General features: G+C 41.2%; 1 protein-coding gene across 6 annotated transcripts in view; it reads right to left on the minus strand.

The window, feature by feature from the left end:
* Positions 1-12,589: 12,589 nt before the first annotated feature.
* Positions 12,590-20,848, minus strand: part of UCKL1 (uridine-cytidine kinase 1 like 1) — a 48,496-nt gene continuing 40,237 nt past the window's right edge. For 3 of the 6 annotated variants that reach the window (XM_069751087.1, XM_069751090.1, XM_069751091.1), the window contains exons 9-15: positions 19,669-19,767; positions 19,475-19,568; positions 18,992-19,054; positions 17,209-17,331; positions 14,792-14,899; positions 14,549-14,705; positions 12,590-12,765 (exon numbers count right to left, since the gene is read on the minus strand). In XM_069751087.1, the coding sequence (XP_069607188.1) occupies positions 12,695-12,765; positions 14,549-14,705; positions 14,792-14,899; positions 17,209-17,331; positions 18,992-19,054; positions 19,475-19,568; positions 19,669-19,767 (715 nt within the window). In that variant the 3' untranslated portion in view covers positions 12,590-12,694. Of the gene's footprint in view, positions 12,766-14,548; positions 14,706-14,791; positions 14,900-17,208; positions 17,332-18,976; positions 19,055-19,474; positions 19,569-19,668; positions 19,768-20,848 lie in introns of all 6 variants that reach the window. The other 3 variants (XM_069751086.1, XM_069751088.1, XM_069751089.1) reach the window with 1 other exon arrangement.

Here is a 20,848-nt window from a genome sequence, read left to right on the forward strand (position 1 = left end):
TAGGTAGTGAGGAGGCATTAAATAAATACAAAAAATTAAATAAATTCTGTAAAAAGCAAATCAAGGCAGCAAAGATTGAGACAGAGAGACTCATTGCCAGAGAGAGTAAAAATAATCCTAAAATATTCTTTAACTACATAAATAGTAAGAAACTAAAAAATGATAGTGTTGGCCCCCTTAAAAATAGTCTGGGTGAAATGGTGGCTGAGGATGAGGAAAAAGCCAATATGCTAAATGACTTTTTTTCATCAGTATTTACACAAGAAAATCCCATGGCAGACAAAATGACTAGTGATAAAAATTCCCCATTAAATGTCACCTGCTTAACCCAGCAGGAAGTGCGGCGGCGTCTAAAAATCACTAAAATTGACAAATCTCCGGGCCCAGATGGGATACACCCCCGAGTACTGCAGGAATTAAGTACAGTCATTGATAGACCATTATTTTTAATCTTTAAAGACTCCATAATAACAGGGTCTGTACCACAGGACTGGCGTATAGCAAATGTGGTGCCAATATTCAAAAAGGGGACAAAAACTGAACTCGGAAATTATAGGCCAGTAAGCTTAACCTCTACTGTGGGTAAAATCCTGGAGGGCATTCTAAAGGATGCTATACTGGAGTATCTGAAGAGGAATAGCCTCATGACCCAGTATCAGCACGGGTTTACTAGGGACCGTTCATGGCAGACTAATTTGATCAGTTTCTATGAAGAGGTAAGTTCCGGATTGGACCAAGGGAACCCAGTGGATGTAGTGTATATGGACTTTTCAAAAGCTTTTGATACGGTGCCACACAAAAGGTTGATACATAAAATGAGAATAATGGGGATAGGGGAAAATATGTGCAAGTGGGTTGAGAGCTGGCTCAGGGATAGGAAACAAAGGGTGTTTATTAATGGAGCACACTCGGACTGGGTAGCGGTTAGCAGTGGGGTACCACAGGGGTCAGTATTGGGCCCTCTTCTTTTTAACATATTTATTAATGACCTTGTAGGGGGCATTCAGAGTAGAAATTCAATATTTGCAGATGACACTAAACTCTGCAGTGTAATCAATACAGAGGGGGACAATTTTATATTACAGGATGATTTATGTAAACTAGAAGCTTGGGCTGATAAATGGCAAATGAGCTTTAATGGGGATAAATGTAAGGTCATGCACTTGGGTAGAAGAAATAAGATGTATAATTATGTGCTTAATTCTAAAACTCTGGGCAAAACCGTCAATGAAAAAGACCTGGGTGTATGGGTGGATGACAAACTCATATTCAGTGGCCAGTGTCAGGCAGCTGCTACAAAGGCAAATAAAATAATGGTATGCAATAAAAGAGGCATAGATGCTCATGAGGAGAACATAATTTTACCTCTATACAAGTCACTAGTTCGACCACACTTAGAATACTGTGCACAGTTCTGGTCTCGGGTGTATAAGAAAGACATAGCTGAACTAGAGCGGGTGCAGAGAAGAGCGACCAAGGTTATTAGAGGACTGGGGAGTCTGCAATTCCAAGATAGATTATTACACTTGGGGCTATTTAGTTTGGAAAAACGAAGACTAAGGGGTAATCTTATGTTAATGTATAAATATATGAGGGGACAGTACAAAGACCATTCTGATGATCTTTTTAATCATAGACCTGAAACCGGGACTAGGGGGCATCCTCTGCGTTTGGAGGAAAAAAGGTTTAAGCATAATAACAGACGCGGATTCTTTACTGTAAGAGCAGTGAGACTATGGAACTCTCTGCAGTATGATGTTGTAATGAGTGATTCATTACTTAAATTTAAGAGGGGACTGGATACCTTTCTGGAAAAGTATAATGTTACAGGGTACATACACTAGATTCCTTGATATGGGCGTTGAGCCAGGGAACTAGTCTGATTGCCGTATGTGGAGTCGGGAAGGAATTTTTTCCCCCAATGTGGTGCTTACTCTTTGCCACATGGTTTTTTTTTGCCTTCCTCTGGATCAACATGTTAGGTTAGGCTGTTAGGCTATGGGTTGAACTAGATGGACTTATAGTCTTCCTTCAACCTTAATAACTATGTAACTATGTCATAGCACGTGGAGGCCACACACTACTGAGCATCATTTCCTTGTCTTGAGGCATTTCCACTGAAGTTGGATCAGCCTGTAACTTGATTTTCCACCTTCATTTTGAGCATCATTCCAACTCCAGACCTCTGTGGGATATTAGTTGTCATTTACATTAATAATTTTTAGGCTTTACTCTCAACACATTCCACTATGTAATAAAGATTTATAACTGGAATATTTCATTCACTGATGTGGGATTAGAGTTCCCTTTATTTTTTTTTGAGCAGTGTGTGTATATGTATATATATATAGATAGATAGATAGATAGATAGATAGATACACACACACACACACTGTATGTGTGTGCATATGTATATAAATACATGCACATAGTACTGTGCAACATTTTAAGGCTGGTGTGGAGAAAATGCTGAAAAGAATGGTTTCGAAACTAGAAGTCATTATAGTTTATTTCTATCAACTAACAGAATGCAAAAGTGAAAGAAGAAAAGCTAAATATTTGGTGTGATCGCCCTTTGGCTTTAAAACAGCATCGATTCTTCCATGTACTCTTGTACAAAATCAAGGATTTTGTACGATTATGGTCAGATTTATGAGAAACCAACAGTGAAACTCTGCAGCAAAAGTGAGGTTGTAGAAGACAGCTTCATGTCCCAGGTCATACACCATGGCATGATTGAGCACAGTAACAAGGCACAAGGTAGTTATACTGCATCAGCAAGGTCTCTTCCTAGCACAAAGCAGACTGGAATTCTAAGATGTACTATTCAAGCTATTTTAACCCCTTTCCGACATCACGCATAAAAGTACACCAATGTCGGACAGCCTACCTTGATGTGGGGTCCGTCGCTGAGTCCACATCTTTTCCGGCACATGTCAGGAGTATTTTATAAAGGTGACTATGTAAGACAGCTGTCTTTAATGCAGGTAACGAGTTGATTAGGAGCGACTAACTGGTCTGTAGGAGCCAGAACTCTTAATGGTTGTTAGGGGATCAAATACTTATTTCTCACTGCAAAATGCAAATACATTTATATAATTTATACAATGTGATTTTCTGGATTTTATTTTTGATATTCTATCTCTCAATGTTAAAACTAATCTATCCTTAAAATTATAGACATAGACCTTTCATGTCTTTGTCAGTGGGCAAACTTACAAAATCAGCAAGGGATCAAATACTTATTTCCCCCACTGTTAGTGAACCTGGAAGTGTTTATCACAGAGCCCCGATCTCGACGTTGAGAATTGTGGTAAAACGGTCAAACAATACAGTGTAGACGAGCTGATGCTGTTTTGAAGTTAATGGGTGATAACATTAAATATTGATGTGATTTTACATTTCTTTTTTGCTCCTTCACTTTGCATTTTTTTCTTTGCTAGAAATAAACATAACACTTCTATTTTTTTAAAGAATTTTTACTTTGCAGCAATTTTTTCACACCTGCCTAAAAATGTGCAGTTTTATCCCCTTTGTTCCTGTGAGCTCTCTGTCCACACATGGTAGACTGTTACGCATTGTATAACAGTTGCGGGAGTGGAGCACCGATCGCTGCTGGACAGTTGCATTTAAATGGATGCTGGCTGGTGCTCGTGCATGCTTGCTCCCATTGGCCCATTTTGGACGGCCATAGACGTGGCTTCATAGGAGACATGGGTCTACACTATATACTGCAATATTTTTTTTTATATTGTTTAAGCAATTAGATGATCGCAGGTTCAAATTCCCTTAAGAGACTAAAAAATGTATATGTTTTAAAGCAAAAAAAAAAAAAAAAAAAATCAAGATTTTTAAGTCTAACTTCATTCTAATTAAAATTGAAATGTTTAGGGTATGTGCACACGTTCAGGATTGCATCAGGATTTTGTCAGGATTTTTCATCAGTATTTGTAGCCAAAACCAGGAGTGGGTGATAAATACAGAAGTGGTGCATAGGTTTCTATTATACTTTTCCTCTAATTGTTCCACTCCTGGTTTTGGCTTACAAATCCTGATGAAAAATCCTGACCAAATCCTGATGCAATCCTGACGTGTGCACATACCCTTAAAGGGAACCTGTCAACTGAATTTGGCGGGACCGTTTTTCGGTCATATGGGCGGAGTTTTCAGGTGTTTGATTCACCCTTTCCTTACCCGCTGGCTACATGCTGGCCGAAATATTGGATTGAAGTTCATTCTTTGTCCTCCGTAGTACACACCTGTGCAAAGCAATCTTGAGGACAGAGAATGAACTTCAATCCAATATTGCAGCCAGCATGCAGCCAGCGGGTAAGGAAAGGGTGAATCAAACACCCGAAAACCGGTCCCGCCAAATTCAGGTGACAGGTTCCCTTTAATATTGCAGAGTCCTGCAAAGTATGATCTATCAAAATATAGAATTAATCAGATTGGTAAATGGCTATATTGACAAAAAAATACAAATGGTAGAATTGCTGTTTTTGGGTCACCAGTCCACTCCTCCCTAAATGCAATAAAAAAAATTTGAGAAATATTGCATATACCTTAAATTGGTATGAATAAAACGGTCATCTCATCACACAAACATACAATCCCTCACACAGCTCAGTTGAAGGAAAAATAAAAATAAAATGCCAGGACTAAGTAAAATTATTTGTTTTTTTCTTTTCAAATGTTTGATTTTCTCTCATCTTAGGACAGTAACAGTTATCACATTGACCTGGAGAATCATGAGTTAAAGTTTTTTTGTTTTTTTTTTAACCACAGCATAAATGCTGTAAAAACAAAACTATGGCCAAATGGATTTTTTTCACAATTTTAGCGCCATTGTATTTTTTTTTCCATTTCCAGTACACTGAATGTTTACGTGAATGATGTCATTTAAAACTACAACTTATCCTGCAAAAACTATCCCTGTTTTCATGTAAAAATAAAACAGTTCTGGCTCTTAGAAGGGAAGGAAATAAGCAAATGCACAAAATAAAAAATTGCCTAATCTTTAAGGGATTAAAAAATGCCTAATTTTATGATGAAAGCTCTTGTCCCTTAAAGGAGTTGTCTGGTCTTGTGGGGATGTTATGGTGGAACTCCCGCTGATCAGTAGTTATGAAAAAAGCAATATAGGATGGATACCTGTGTACCATGGAACAGCAGGAGAAGGCCAGAAACAGCAGCAGAGGTAAATCATCCAGACTTCTGTTTTGGTTTAGCGCTGCTGGTTCTGATCAGTTTATAGTAAGAGACTCAGATGAACCCTCAACAACCAGTTGTGGTTTTTTTTTTTTTTGACTGGGGCCCAATTCAAATGTCTATTTGCATACGAGAAAAAATATTTTTTCATCAGTGTGCTAGATGCTTTTTTCTCCTATGCAAAAATAAATATTTTCTAAAGTTCTTCTATCCACTAAACAGTAAAACAGACAGCACATGAACGAAACATAGATGGCATACGTCAGGGGTGACAAACTGCATTCCTCGAGGGCCGCAAACCATGCGTGTTTTCAAGATTTCCTTAGCATTGCACAAGGTGCTGCAATCATTGTGTGTAGGTGATTAAATTATCACCTGTGCAGTACAAGGAAATCCTGAAAACATGACCTGTTTGCAGCCCTCGAGGAATGCAGTTTGACACCCCTGGCATACGTCATGTCCAATTTTTTTTTTTTTATGGACTCCTCGACTTGCTTTTCACAAAATTAATTTGTGATAGAGACTAGAAAAACATACGGTATGTCTTTTAACTAGTACTTCTGAGACCGGTCAATTTTTCGTATCTGCTTTTTTTTTTTTGTTGTATCCTTCCAAGAGTAATAACTTTATTTTTCTGTTTGTATAGCTGTACAAAGGTTTTTTTTTCTTTCTTAATTGTAGTTTTGAATCACAATTCTACTGTATGAAGGGGGGGGTATGTTGGGTTGTTTTTACGGCGCTTATTTTGTAGTTAAAAATACCTGGAAACAGGTTTCTCCGGGTCAATACAATTGTGGCAATACCGAACTTATATAACTTTTTTTAATATTTTAGTAGTCACAAAAAAATTCTCGCATTTGTGGAAAATAAAAAATAAAATTATGGAGATATAAATTTCTCTTTGTTATTAGAGCAGTGTGACAACTAGATTTTTCGTACGGAACTCTGATCAATAATTTTATATTTTTGTGGTCTCCAATTGTGGTTATTCTATTGCTGAAATTCATTTCTAAAGAAAGACCAAGATGGCAGCTGCCATGATAACCCATCGGTCCCCCACAATTACACTGCGGCTGCCGGGGAGCGTGCGGACCATTATTTGCTCTATTTAAATAGCACTGTCAGTGATTGACATGGCATTTCAATAAACAGCATTTACTGTTAAGCGCAGATGGCTGCTATGTATTATTACATCTGCCTTGAATGGAGCTAGCACAGCTCCCGAGCCTGCTCCATAGATGCACATTCTGACTATGATGTACATGTACAAGGAGTGAGAAGGGGTTAATGTGGCATGAATCAGACACGATCGGAGATGGATTATCAAAATTATTTATGAAAAGATTAGAATATATAAAAATGTTAAAGCACAAATTCTGACTGTCACATTCATAAAAATTAATTTAAATTTTGTTAAAAATATACTAGAATTAAAATAAAATATATATATTTTATTGAATTATTTAGCATATTTTTTTCATTTCTTGTTTATCTAAATTACTGAAAATATTCTTATAAAAAAAGGAAAATGGGGGGAAAAACACAATACCAGCCACTCTCACCCAAACATTTATATAAAAACCAGTAGAATATCTATAAGACTACAGTCACACTATCAGTATTTGGTCAGTATTTTACCTCAGTATTTGTAGCCAAAACCAGGAGAGGAACAATTAGAGGAAAAGTATAATAGAAACATATGCACCACTTCTGTATTTATCACCCACTCCTGGTTTTGGCTACAAATACTGAGGTAAAATACTGACCAAACACTGAAAATGTGAACGTGGCCTAACACCAAGGATTGTTTATATTGGACACAACTGCATCCACCTCTCGGCTGTCCTGCGCATTAGGACTGTGCAGGTTTTCAGCCTCTAGGTGTAAATAATGTTCCCTTGTAACTGGGAGAAAATATCATGGAAATGGTGAGGAAGCAAAGTACAAAAAGTCATAAATGTACAGGGCAAAAAAAAAGTTGGGAGGCTTAATTCTTCATCAATTACAAGATTTAAAGCCACTTAAAATAGGTCTTCTTCAGCTGTTGGAGATCTACAAGTCACAGGATGCATCCGTCAAGGCATTTCAGCGAGCTGCGTTTTCAAAATTGCTAAAGAGCCACAATTTAGCGCCCAGTATCAAATCTGTAATGACTTTTTGTGAATAATTTCCAATGTCCTCACCGTTGTGCTATACATCTGACTTCTATTATTTGCATTCAGACAGGAAAGCTTTGATTAAAGGAAGTTATATTAGTGATGAGCGAGTGTGCTCGGAGAAGGTGGTACCAAGAGTGTTTTGGGCATGCTCGTATATTATGTTCGAGTCCCTGCGGCTGCATGTTTTGTGGCTCTTAGACAGCCGCAACACATGAGGGGATTGTCTGCTTGTTAAGGAATCCCCTTCATGTGTTGCGGCTGTGTAAGAGCTAGAAAACAGGCAGCAGCAGGGACTTGAACATAATAAACGAGCACGCCCAAGATACTCTGATACCACCCGAGCATGCTCCCATAACACCTTAACCAAACACGTTCACTCATCACTAGATTTTATCAATAAAGCCCCACTGTGTTCATTTCATTATTTTTATAAATCCATCTACAGTGTTTGCTGAAGCGATCACTCACCTGGCAGGTACTCTAAAGTCCCATCTTCACTATATAATATCACAGCTCCCAATTTATAGAATGCACCCAAAACCCCCACCCCGACACTGGGTGCAACATAATTGGCTACTATCAGACCTTCTAGTCTGAGTTTCCTGTGTGTGGTCAGGGGGGTTTCCTGTCATCTAAACTGGACAGACCCAGCAGCAGAAGCCCTACCGGTTATATTTCTCAAGGTGCAGACTGCACCCCCCCCATATCAATGATTTGATTCTAATGAGTTAAGCATTATATGTGGTTTTACATAGGATTGCACGTAAATTTGCTGCATTATACACACACACACACCCTCTCTTCATTAATAAAACTGAAAACAGAACTTGGAGGGGAGAAGTTAGGTTAGCTTGGACCTGCACTGACACTGCTAGAGGGGCTTAATAGATGACTCCTGGTCAGAGTTGTTGCCCTTCGAAAATTGTGAACAAAGCAACTTTTCGAAGTTATGTAAAAAATGTCCCCTCACTTCTCAATTTATCAAATGGACACGATGGCAAAATAAATTCTACCTAATCATTACCTGTCGGCCTGAGCTTCATCCACAGTGTGTCTGGCCAGTAATACATCGGCTTCATGTACCTGACGTGTCTCTTTTTCTAATTCTCTCTCGCCGTGTGGTCACAGACACAACCTAAATACATAAATAGCTGTAATGATAGAGCTGCGGGCTGACATTTCCTAGACAAGATGCCAATCTTCAAGTTGCAAAAAAAAAAAAAAAATAGTTGACCCCTTTGAAATTACTTGGGTTTCTGCATTTACTCTATGGCAATAAGATGTGGCAGCTTTGTCATCGAAGTTACAATTATAGTCAATGTAAACTAATAACAGAATTTTACCACTTTAAGGTTTTTTTTTTAGCACATTAAGAAAAACATCCACCGGACAAAAGGAAGTGAACTTCTGTGGTTATGACTTCTCCGAGAGCTAATTTACATATATATTTTTTTTATTTAAGAAGTTGAGATTAGAAGTGGGAGCTTTAAATACGTGTAGGCAAAGCCTGGATACTGACTAACCAGCCGTTCTTGAGAAGAACATCAGAAGACGTGTATGGCCAAATGCACACGGTCAGTATTTTACCTCAGTACCTTTAAGCCAAAACCAGGAGTGGGTGATAAATACAGAAGTGGTGACGTGTTTGAATTATACTTTTCCTCTGATTGTAAGCCAATACTAGGAGGGGAATAAATACTGATGGGAAATACTGACCAAATGTGGCCATATAGGGATGCATGAGGAGTAAAAGGCTACAAAACCATTGCTGAAGACCAGGGTATACGTCAGTCTAGTTAGACAAATTATCTTCATGACCAAAATGGGTAAGAACGAAAGAGGTGAGAATGAAACCAAGGATCAAAGACCTATTGAAAAATCCACGAACTGCAAATACCTATGAATGCGGTTCATGGAAGACCACTACAAGTTAAAGGGGTTGTCCGGTCCAAATCGATAAGTCTGCAGTCACTCTGTATGACTGCAGACTTATGAATTTCCTCAGTGCATACACTGTGCACTGTGGGGATTCACCGGTTTCTGAGAGGAGACATGTATGAGTTATACGTACTCCAGGCCAGGTCCTGTCTAGTTGGCGTGACCTCACTCCATGCACTTGTATTGAGGAAGGCTGCACCCCATCTAGTGACGTGACCGTCCAGTTGGTTTTATGGATTACTGAAATCACCAGGACTTAGACCAGGATAGGATCTAGGAGACTTCCACCATGATTTGCTGGCTGCGTGTTCTGCGCTAATGACTGATATATGCCATGGCGGTGGTGTAGTAATCTGAATATGTATTGGAAGATCCAACAGCTTGCCCTGACAATAGAGACAGCCAAATAGTCCTGAGTATGTTAGGTTGATGAGTAAGGTGAACTTCTAGTGTTCCATGCACAGGGAACTGATGAAAACAAACGCTTCCAAACCATGATGTCCATGGTAACTACTTACAAGTAAATGGATGGAAAGGAGCAGAACCACCAGAGAAGGAACTGTTGAACTAATCAATCTAGGAGGACAAGGCGATCCAGAGAGGGAGATGAGGGGTCAGGTGTGGAACTGGACAATGGGAATAGGTTCTATGGATGATACCATCTTGCCTAGGATCCTCATGCAAAAGCAGAGACAAACCCGATATGAGTGCTTCTGAGCCTGCAAACCTGTCTGAAGGTAGTCTTCTAATCCTACAGGAAGAAAACTCTGGCCAAGTTTAATAACATCTTTATGAAGAGGAGGCATTGAAACAGGTCAGCGAGGCCTTTCTTCTGTTAAAAGATCCATCAAAAGTGTGAACATGTCCATTGTTATATGAAGAGATTCCCAAATCTCAGACCGAGAAGGAGCACTGATGAGGATATCATCCAAATAGGGGACGATCAGGCCATCCGAGCACAGCTAAGGGCCATCATCTTTGTGAATACCAGGCAAGCCGTGACTATCACAAAAGGGAAGAATGACAAAGTGAGAGCTATGAATAGCAAAGTAAAGGAACCTATGGCGAGGCGAAAAAATGGTGATGTGGAAATAGGCATCGAAAAAATGGTGATGTGGAAATAGGCATCCTCGCTGTCTATTAAGGATGGGAACGACGAATAGATTTCAATAAAAAAAATGTTTTTAGAGGGAGGTTCCTAAGTGAAAAAATACAGGAGATGTTGATATAAGTCATTAGCCAAAGAGGGCGAAAGGCATTATGTAAAAAAACAAACTATCATAATGAGCAGCGGAAAATATTTTGTGTGCTGAAGAGACTACCTCTCTGACCTAGACATCATTGACTGAAGAGACACATGTCCTGCACGAATAGAAAACGCTGTGCACCCAAAGAGTTCCCAGTTAGGAGTGCTGCATCATGCAGAAGATGGCATATTATTTCTACAGGGTGGGCCATTTATATGGATACACCTGGGTGGGCCATTTATAAAGTTGCATCCAAAACGGCCGACTTCAAAATGGCCACCACCCATCTTAAAGTTTTCTCCCTCCCATATACTAATGTCACAAACAGGACGATGATATCACCAACCATTCCCATGTTATTTAGGTGTATCCATATACATGGCCCACCCAGGTGTATCCATATAAATGGCCCACCCTGTAGATCGGACATACCAGTTAGATTTGCAGAGGTACCAGAACGTTGTTGGTTTGAAAGACACCTTTCTTCTCCAGGGACTATTCTCTTGCTGGTTTGAGGAAAATTTTCAAGCCCAAAACTGGTGTAGAAGATTGGTGAGAACAAGTAATGTCTAGATGCTTAGCCATCTAGGTGTTCTCATCCCCTAGTTAGGACCCTCTTCTCTCAGGTAGATGGGGAAAAAGATGAGAAACGGGCTCCTGGTGATGCAGACATTGAGTTAAACTTGCAGGCATGGTTGCCTGGTTTGCTTTTATGAAATGCTGGGGTGAGGGATCACTACTGGTAGGTCTGACTCACTCAAAGAAGTGGTCATGGAAAGAGAAAAGTGCTCCGGAATGGTAACCATAAACTGGGAAACTATGGTTACCTCTGCCTGAAGCAAGGAAATTACCTATTCAGGATGGGGCACACCAACTTCATTAGTAGGGGGTCTCTTAAGCAGTCTGCAGCCAGAGTGTTGGCAACAGACTGGTCCCAGGGTAATTTGCATTTGCAAGGACAATAGGTGACTAGGGCAGGGTGGCCTGGCTGGCACTCTTCCCTAGATTCGGACATTATAGGAGAAAAAGAGAACAAAAGAGAAAAATTAAGAATCGGTTCTAGCAAGAGTAGACCTGTACAGAAAACAATAGTAGTATCAGTCCCAGGGTTGAGCATAGCACAGCAGATGGTGAGGGTTCCATCAGACACAGAGTGCGCAGATGATCAGGCTGCTGTATGCTGCAGGGGGACTCTCTGTGCCAAGCTGGGAACACGTAGCTAGCTGAGCAGTAATCATGAGCTGTAATCCGTTGTGGAGCCTATGAGAAGTTGGAGAAAGCAGGCCTGTAGAGGATCCAACAGAAGAAAAATAGGCAGAGACAGAAAGAGCATATTGAAAGCCTGTAGTGACACTCGTAGGCCCAGAGGGCTGAAGCCAGTGAGAAGCAGAGTAGGCCACAACAGAAGTGAAGAACTAAATTTGCTGAAGGCCAGCACCACGCTTGTTGCAGAAAGACAGAGGTGCGGTGCAGACTTCCAGACTGAAAATAAAAGCAGGATCGCAAAAAGGAGCAAGGCAGGGAGGCTATAGTGGACTGTCCCAAAGGCTGGAACGCTGGCTGCATCCCATCTTCACTCCTTGCCATGTTCTGAGGGTCTGACAGGAGCAAAGCAGACTTTGTGTTATCTTACTTTCAACTTCCTGGTGGTAGCAGCCAACACCCATGGCTCATTTGTATCCCCCAATGAAGCACCCCAAGTTAAAAAGGAAATGGAAAAGGTTCACTTACTTTTCTTAAAAATGAACATACATAAAAAAAGATGTTTCAGGTTTTTATCATGCTGCCAATTCCCCTGTCTCCACATTAATTCACAGATGTCACGCTGCCTACTCCACTATCATATACACTGCACACATCACATCGCCTGCTCCACTGTCATCTACACCGCACTGTCGGTTCCACCATCATATACCCTGGACACATGACATTGTCCCACTGTCAGCTCCACTATCATACACTGGATACACTCCCCAATGCAAGCCTCTCACACAGCACACACTGATGGATGTGCCTGCAATAATCAGACAAATAAGAGACTTTTGTAATATTTTCTTTTATTACTTAAAAAAAAAAATGGGATTTAGTCCACGGCGACACGATAAGGAACAATGATGGGAATAGGCGGGGGGTAAGAGCCCATCAGGCAGGATCATCTTCATCACTCCAGTCTGCTGGGGCATCTGTCCCAAAATATCGATCCCCAAAATTACCTGCACAGAAAGAAAGCGAAAAAAACATAACTTATTTGGGTCCCAGGTTGAGAAAAGTAGACTTTACAGAAACATGTCAACATAAACTAACCAACAAAAATTCATTACCCATTTTCTATGATCCCCCAAAATGGGAGGGTTTGTTACTAGTAATACAGACGGAGCAGTGCATGTGGCATACAGCTATGAAGCAAATTAACTATTTTTGCAAATAATTACATAGTCATGGATTTAATGTGTCCTAATTGAACTGATCAAACTATTACCCCTGCCATCAGGCATGGACATTTTCTTCAAAGGTCATTGTAAAATAAAAACACACATCTCCTGGACTTGTGCCATTTCTCAGATGATGGTGCAGCACCTCCAGGATGTCTTGTGACATTTTGGTTCACATAACGGCTATAGCCAATTGGATCACCGATTGGCTGCAGGCTTTCAGTATTCCGTCAGACAAGACGTCTGTTCTGACAAAATTGTGAAGACTGCAGCCGATCAGCAGTTGTTGATCAGCTGTAGTGGTCACATAAGTGGGTTTTCTATTTTTTTTTTTTTAATTTTAGATGTCCAATTGTGCTGATGCATCTGTTGACCGAAGCAAGCTCTGTCCTGCCATAGACCAAAGCTCATTATATACTGAAGAAGGTCGGATGTAAAAGGCTACTTGTTTGTCTAAGGGTCCGTTTACATGGAACGACAGGTGGCACCAACACCCCGAACAGTTAACATTCACTGATCGACGGTCGTTTAGGAGCCTGTTTATACAAGCAGATTCACGGTAAATGATGTAATAGATCGCTCACTACGCATAGGCAGCCATTGCTCTCAGCAGCGCTAGTCCTGCTTTACACAGGATGATGCACAGCTGAAAACAAGGATTTTTTTTTGGCGCTGCGCGCGTTTTGCTTGTTCATTCAATGGTCGACAGCCTGTTTTCACCGAAAAACTCATGCTAATGTTTCAGTGTAAATGCACCTTCACACTGACAGGCAAATATAATACATTGTACTACATGGATCGCATGCTCAAGTCCCCTTGCAGGGATAATACATATTCTTAAAATGTGTTTCATCATTCTTGGTGAAAAAAAAAAAAAATCCGGTTTTCCCAATAAGATATGGTTTGATTTGGGGAAGAAAAAAAACACACATATGTAGTATCCACAATGACTCATGTTATTCACCAGTGAACTGCGATGATCTCACTGAGGTCAGCGCAGTTCATGGGCCCGCTCTCGCTGCAGCGTGTCATTCTCATCTGCTCCTCAGCATGAGCGGTCGCCTCAGGCCAGAGCTCACGTAGACTAGCAAATGTCACACAGATGGATTACGGTGTGGGACACTCTGGATCCTTTCAACTTTGGACAGGTGAGGGATATTGTTTTTTATTTATTTACAGGGGACAATGGCTTCAGGGGATTAGGTGTTAAGGTGAGTACAATGTGTGCTCGCACTGATCACAGGGACAGGGCAAGTGGGTGACAAAGACGTGACCGGTTCTCAGCACCCGGCGCCTGAGAACAGCGCGAACTGTGCCAGCTTTTCTCAAGCGCCGGTTTGTGCTATACTGATGCAGCACACAGTTGCCACGCCTATGAAACACACGGACACATATCTCCGGTACTGTTTTTTCCAGTATCAGAAATATCAGGACATGTGAAGGAGGCCTTGGATTTAGCGGATGGCATTTTTTCCCTTTACGGTCCTCCTAATGTCATCCTAGAGTTTCCAACACCAGTACCAAAAAAAAAAAAAAAATCACAGAAATATCCAGCAGGACATACCAATGCCAGGGATGATCCGGAACATGTCGTTAACTTTCTTGTCTACCGCTGTGGTTAGGATGCGTACATGGGGAAAAGCATAAGCCACAGAGTGTACTCCCAGCTCTGCCATAAGGAGGGAAAGCAGGAAGATCTTGTCCTCTGGGACTTCATGGTCCTAGTCAGGAGAGAAAAGATCAAAGGAATTAGACAGCAAATCAATGGAAGATAAGAGGAAACATCTACCCTTCCTCAGTTACTCACCAGCAGTACCCTAACAGCCATCATGGCTGCCGCTCCAGTAGACACTGTACAATCCATCAGAATAACATGGTCCTCACTAATGTCCTTCGGGAGTCTGAGATAATGAAGCTGAGAGGGGAAAAAAAGGGGGGGGGGGGCAAGATAGATAAAACCAACAATTCAATTCTGTCCTTACCATGACAATTTGCCTACTCACTCTCTCTCTTGTACATAGCAGTATTACAGTAGTTACAGGAGTGAAATATATTGAACATGTCACCAAATTTCTAAGTATATATATTTCTAGAAGGTGCTATTGACATGAAATTCTTACCAAATGTCAGCAACAACCCCTCCAATCCTAACAAGCAAAGAATTCAAACCATAGATGTGCATAAATTAAGTAAACTTATGTGTAATAATGACAAATGACACAATGGCATTGGTTACAGAAGAATTCCTAAAGAAGGAGGTTTCAGTTAGCACTGCAGGGGCCATTATCCGTAAGTGTAAAGATCATAATTTGACCATAAACTGGCCATGAACAGGTGCTCCCTGCAAGATTTCAGACAACAGTGAAAATAATCATTAGGGTTGTTCTGTTCAAGAGCCAATAACCACCTGTGGAGAGCTACAGAAAAAACTTGAGTCAGCAGGTACAATTGTTTCAAAGAAAACTATAAAAGTAATGCACTCAACCTCCATGGCCTATATCCACACTCACCACGCAAGACACAATTGCTGAACAAAAAGCATGTTCAAGCGCATGTACAGTTTGTTTAACAACATTTTGACAAGCCTGTGAAATACTTGGAGAATATAGTCTGGTCAGGTGAGACCAAAATTTAACTCCTTGGATGCCATAATACACACCATGTTTGGAGGCCAAAAGGCACTACATATGACCCCAAACACACCATACTAACAGTGAGGTTTGGAGCTGTGAACATCGTGGTGTGGGGCTGTTTCTCAGCATATGGCACTGGATGAAAGGACAAATGTATCAATACAGGAAAGAAATATATCTTGGTAGTCTCGAAAGCTTGCAATTTGTTACCATCCTTTCAGTTAGCCATTAAAAGGTATCAACCACTGAGGACTCTCAATTCTAAATATTTTTCAAATGTACTGAGACATTCTTGATAATAATCTGCCATCTTCCTGGATGATGAAGATGAAACGAGGGTGGACATTTCAGCAAGACAATGATCCCCAACACACAGACAAGGAAACTTTCAATTGGTTTCAGTGAAAGAAAATAAAGCTGCTAGAATGGTCCAGCCAATCACCTGACCTGCATTCAATAGGAAATTTATGGAAGGAACTAAAGCTCAGAGTTCATAGAAGGAGCCTACGGAACTTTCAGGATTTGAAGAATGTTTTGTGGAAGAAGGGGCCAAAATCACACTTGAGCAATGCATGCGACTAGTTTCTCAATACAGGAGGAGACTTGAAGCAGTCAGCACCAACAAAGGCTTTTGCATGAAGTATTACATAAATTTCAGTAAGCGTGTTCAATACTTTTATTTTCTCCTGTGTAATTTCTGTTTATTACACAACTGAATTTAGCCAACAAATGGATACTAGAGGGCACCACCCTAAAGAAAGGGATCAATCTGCAGCAGATCACAGAAACTAAATGAAAAAAAAAAGTATGCACAAAGGGATCACTTAAAATAATGAATGTTCATTGTACATGAAACCAAAAGTAAGACAAAATACTTAAAGCCAAATGGCTGGGCTGTTGAGTTTTAAAACTGGCCTATCAAACAATCACATGGTTAATAAATAGCAAAGAAATGAGGAAAACTCTTAAGTGCTTGGTGCTGGATATGCAACACAATAGCAATAAAGAACAGTGTTCAATGATAATATGTAGTCAAAAAGCAAATGCATACCGCAGATTAATACAATGTGTAGATGTACAATATATGTCACATAAGGTGAGTTTATACAAATCACCAAACCCTTATAGACATGATGTATAGTATGCAAATAAATATCACATGAGGTGAATATATGGCACAAATCACCTAACCACAATAACCGAACCAATAATATCCTATTTACTCAGGCGGCAGAAGTGCTTGGCAGGGAGCTGCTGACTCTAAACAGCTGATCAGTGTGGTTGTGAAGAGTCGTACTCGCACCAATCGGATATTAATTGTCTATGCTGACAGTCCATCAATATGGTGTCCCAGGAAAACTCATTTAATTAATTAGTTTTGCTCTCATATAGCAAGTTCCCCATTTTTCTTGTTATCTCAGCAGTATTTACAGCAAAGTAGAATACAGCAAGGACCCGTTTCTAGTAAGTCACAGAATCTCTTGATCACCAATAGGCGGGTGTTTACGTGAGCTGTAAATAATACTCCATGCTGTGAATCTGATTTATTCTCATTATGAACCTCTCCCCCATTAGTCCCATTGACTCTCACCTCTGGCTCTCCCGTGCTGGGGTTGGTCTGGATAAGAATGGTTCCAATCCTCACGTCCTTACACACGGCTCTCAGTGCTGGCTCCATTGTCTCTCCAGCTCTCAGTATTGAAACTCCTGTTATCTGGATAAGAAATGAGATATCATAGGTACAGGTAACGTGGACCTGGCAAGCTGGATGGTGGACAACGGCACAGGATGACATCTACAGAATGAATGACAGCCACAAGTGCCACAGAGCAGGGGCAGAATGGCGATATAAAAAGGTGCATTATTCTAAAGCCCCCATACATCCTAAGCCCCACATACACTTTAAACTAACATCAGCCACACCCAACACTAGTGTGTATGGGGGCGCCAGCCAACTGATTCTCGGGGAAGATGTTGATCGGGCATGTCCAATTTCAGATTGCTTTGTTCTTCCAGAGATAAGCCACTGGCAGAGATGTCTGACAGCAGCGGTCTCACAGGCCGAACGATTACACCTGTGTATGGGAGAGAGAACAAGATGGCTGCCTGCTGAACAATCAGTCCAAGAATCATTCAGTTGATGGCCATCTACCGTATGGAGCCCTCAGATAATTGATAGTTCGGTTATACTCAGCTAGATACATCTCGTATGACTCTCCCATACACAGGAGGTCTTGTTCGGCCAAGCGTTCCGGTGTTCTCTCGGAGACAGCCGCTGCAGACATCTCTGTTGGTCACTTATCTCTATAGACCAAAAGGACCAACACTTCGAAATTGTACATGTCTGATTCTTATCTCATGTCTGGGGCCTCCAACCATATTAGACTGTCGACCAAACTCATCAATAGCGACAAGTTCGACCTTGTGTATTGTGGAAGGGGGCTTTAAAGGGAACCTGTCACCCCGTTTTTTGAGATTGAGCTATAAATACTGTTAAATAGGGCCTGCGCTGTGTGTTCCTATAGTGTATGTAGTGTACCCCGATTCCCCATGTATGCTGAGAAATAACTTACCAAAGTCGCCGTTTTCGCCTGTCAATCAGGCTGGTCAGGTCGGGAGGGCGTGGTGACATCGCTGGTTCTTCCTCAGCTTTACGTTGGTGGCGTAGTGGTGAACAAGCAGCGCGCGATCTGCGCTGTCATCCCTTTCGTCGGTGGGGGCGGCCATCTTCCTGGGGCCGCGCGTGCGCAGATCGAGTGCTCTGCTGCACGGGGCTTCAGGAAAATGGCCGCGGGATGCCGCGCGTGCGCATTAGAGATCGTGGCGGCCATTTTCCCAAAGCCGAGTTTGCATCTCGGCTTTGGGAAAATGGCCGCCGCGATCTCTAATGCGCACGCGCGGCATCCCGCGGCCATTTTCCTGAAGCCCCGTGCAGCAGAGCACTCGATCTGCGCACGCGCGGCCCCAGGAAGATGGCCGCCCCCACCGACGAAAGGGATGACAGCGCAGATCGCGCGCTGCTTGTTCACCACTACGCCACCAACGTAAAGCTGAGGAAGAACCAGCGATGTCACCACGCCCTCCCGACCTGACCAGCCTGATTGACAGGCGAAAACGGCGACTTTGGTAAGTTATTTCTCAGCATACATGGGGAATCGGGGTACACTACATACACTATAGGAACACACAGCGCAGGCCCTATTTAACAGTATTTATAGCTCAATCTCAAAAAACGGGGTGACAGGTTCCCTTTAACATTACTGTTGTGACAGCCACACAATACAATGGCAGGTCCAAGTAATCCAATGCATTCTACGGATGCTGCTTGTAAGGATCGGAACCATCCACCACATACTCGCCTCCTCATTACTGACCCGTTTGCCGTCATATGTCCGTCCATGGTAGTCATGTCCTTGTGGTGTTTGCACAATGCAGCTCTATGCAAAGGGCAAGAAGAAAAAAAAATAAATAGCTGTATCTTGTAATTATGTAATACTGGTACAGTTTCTGTAAGAACCAGAAAACCCCTTTTAGCTAAGGTATTTCACCTATTGTTGGTGACCACCAAGTGGTCCATACGGCCCCATCTCCATCACTACACTCATGTGTTAGATGCAGAACCTTAAAGGATCAGTCCAGCCAAAGTATTTCACCAATTTCTGAGCACCACATTATCCGTAATTATATTTTACCAATAGGAAAAATGTAGAAACCCAGAAAAGGGGCCTTAAGATAACATCTTAAGATGTCATACTACAAGGCTTTCTCTGCACATTAGAGTTCCTTGTTCTGTGAGTGAGATGATTTTTTTCTTTTATTACTACTGCAAATATTATCTATTCCCAATGTTCACTCACCCTGAATGGAAGAAAGGACAGGGCATGTTCTATCAGAAGCCTCATGAGCCGACGAGAATAGAAGATGAATTCGTCCCGACTCGTCTCCTTATTCCTAAATGGTGGACAACATTGGCGAGAGACACATAAGCTTTCCAATTCATTTTCTGCATGAGAGTCCATGTCTGCACAGCAGACATGGACAACTTACCTACCTTATAATTGTGTGCATAACGCTTACTTGAGGAGTCTCCTTCAAGACGCAGAGAGTTCTTGGCAGTGGCTGAGACTGATGGGCAGAGGCCAAAGCTGCCCTAGTTTCAGAAAAAGAGAAACCAGTAAGATAAGGGAGATATGATGGTTTACCTGTACATGCTATGTGAGTTAGTGGCAAGCCTACCATCCACCAATGCCAAGCAAGCCACCCCTTAGAAAGTAGTAGGCAACACGTTCAAAAATGCATGCAAGGCCCCTGAAGGGGATAAATATCTTCTACCTACACAGATGACCGGTCTACAGTCAATAAGTCCAATGATTCCCTAATAGTCTGTATTATTGTGTCCTAAACATCTCAAATTCTATGAAAGTCAACTTGATAATACAGTGGCATGTAAAAGTTTGGGCACTCCTGGTCAAAATTACTGTTAAGCAAGCTGAAGATGAAATGATCTCCAAAAGGCCTAAATTTAAAGATGTCACATTTCCTTTGCATTTTAGGCAAAAAAATATTAAATATATATTTTAATCTTTTGTATTTTAAAAATTACAAAAAGGAAAATGGGCAGATGAAAAAGTTTGGGCACAGTTGGAGATTTGTGTGTGCTGATAACTTTAACCAAACTTTCAGGCCTTAATTAGCATGTTAGGAATATGCAAATTTAGAGTGATACACATTTCCCAGCTTTATAAAAACCCAGCCTCCTCTAACCTTGTGTCAAAAAAAACAGCAGCTTCTAAGCAGCTGCCCTAGCACTCCAAAAATGGTAGAGGCCACAAAGCAGGAGAAGGCTATAAGAAGATAGCAAAGCACCTTCAGGCTACCCTTTCCTCAGTTTTAAATGTAATTGAGAAATGGCAGTTAACTGGAACATTGGAGGTCAAGATAAGGTCTGGAAGACCAAGCAAATTTTCAGTGAGAGCTGCTCGTAAGATTGCTAGAAAGTCAAATCACAACCCCCCGCTTGACTGCCTAAGACCTTCACAAAGATTTAGCAGACTCTGGAGTTGTGGTACATTGTTCTACTGTTCAGAGACACCTGCACAAATATGCCTTCATGGAAGAGTCATCAGAAGAAAACCTCTCCTGCGTCCTCACCATAAGATTCAGAGTCAGAAGTATGCAAAAAAAAAAAAAAAACACATCTAAACAAGCCTGATACATTTTGGAAACAAATC

Source organism: Ranitomeya imitator, chromosome 2 (genome assembly GCF_032444005.1).
Source record: "Ranitomeya imitator isolate aRanImi1 chromosome 2, aRanImi1.pri, whole genome shotgun sequence".
NCBI lineage: Eukaryota > Metazoa > Chordata > Amphibia > Anura > Dendrobatidae > Ranitomeya > Ranitomeya imitator.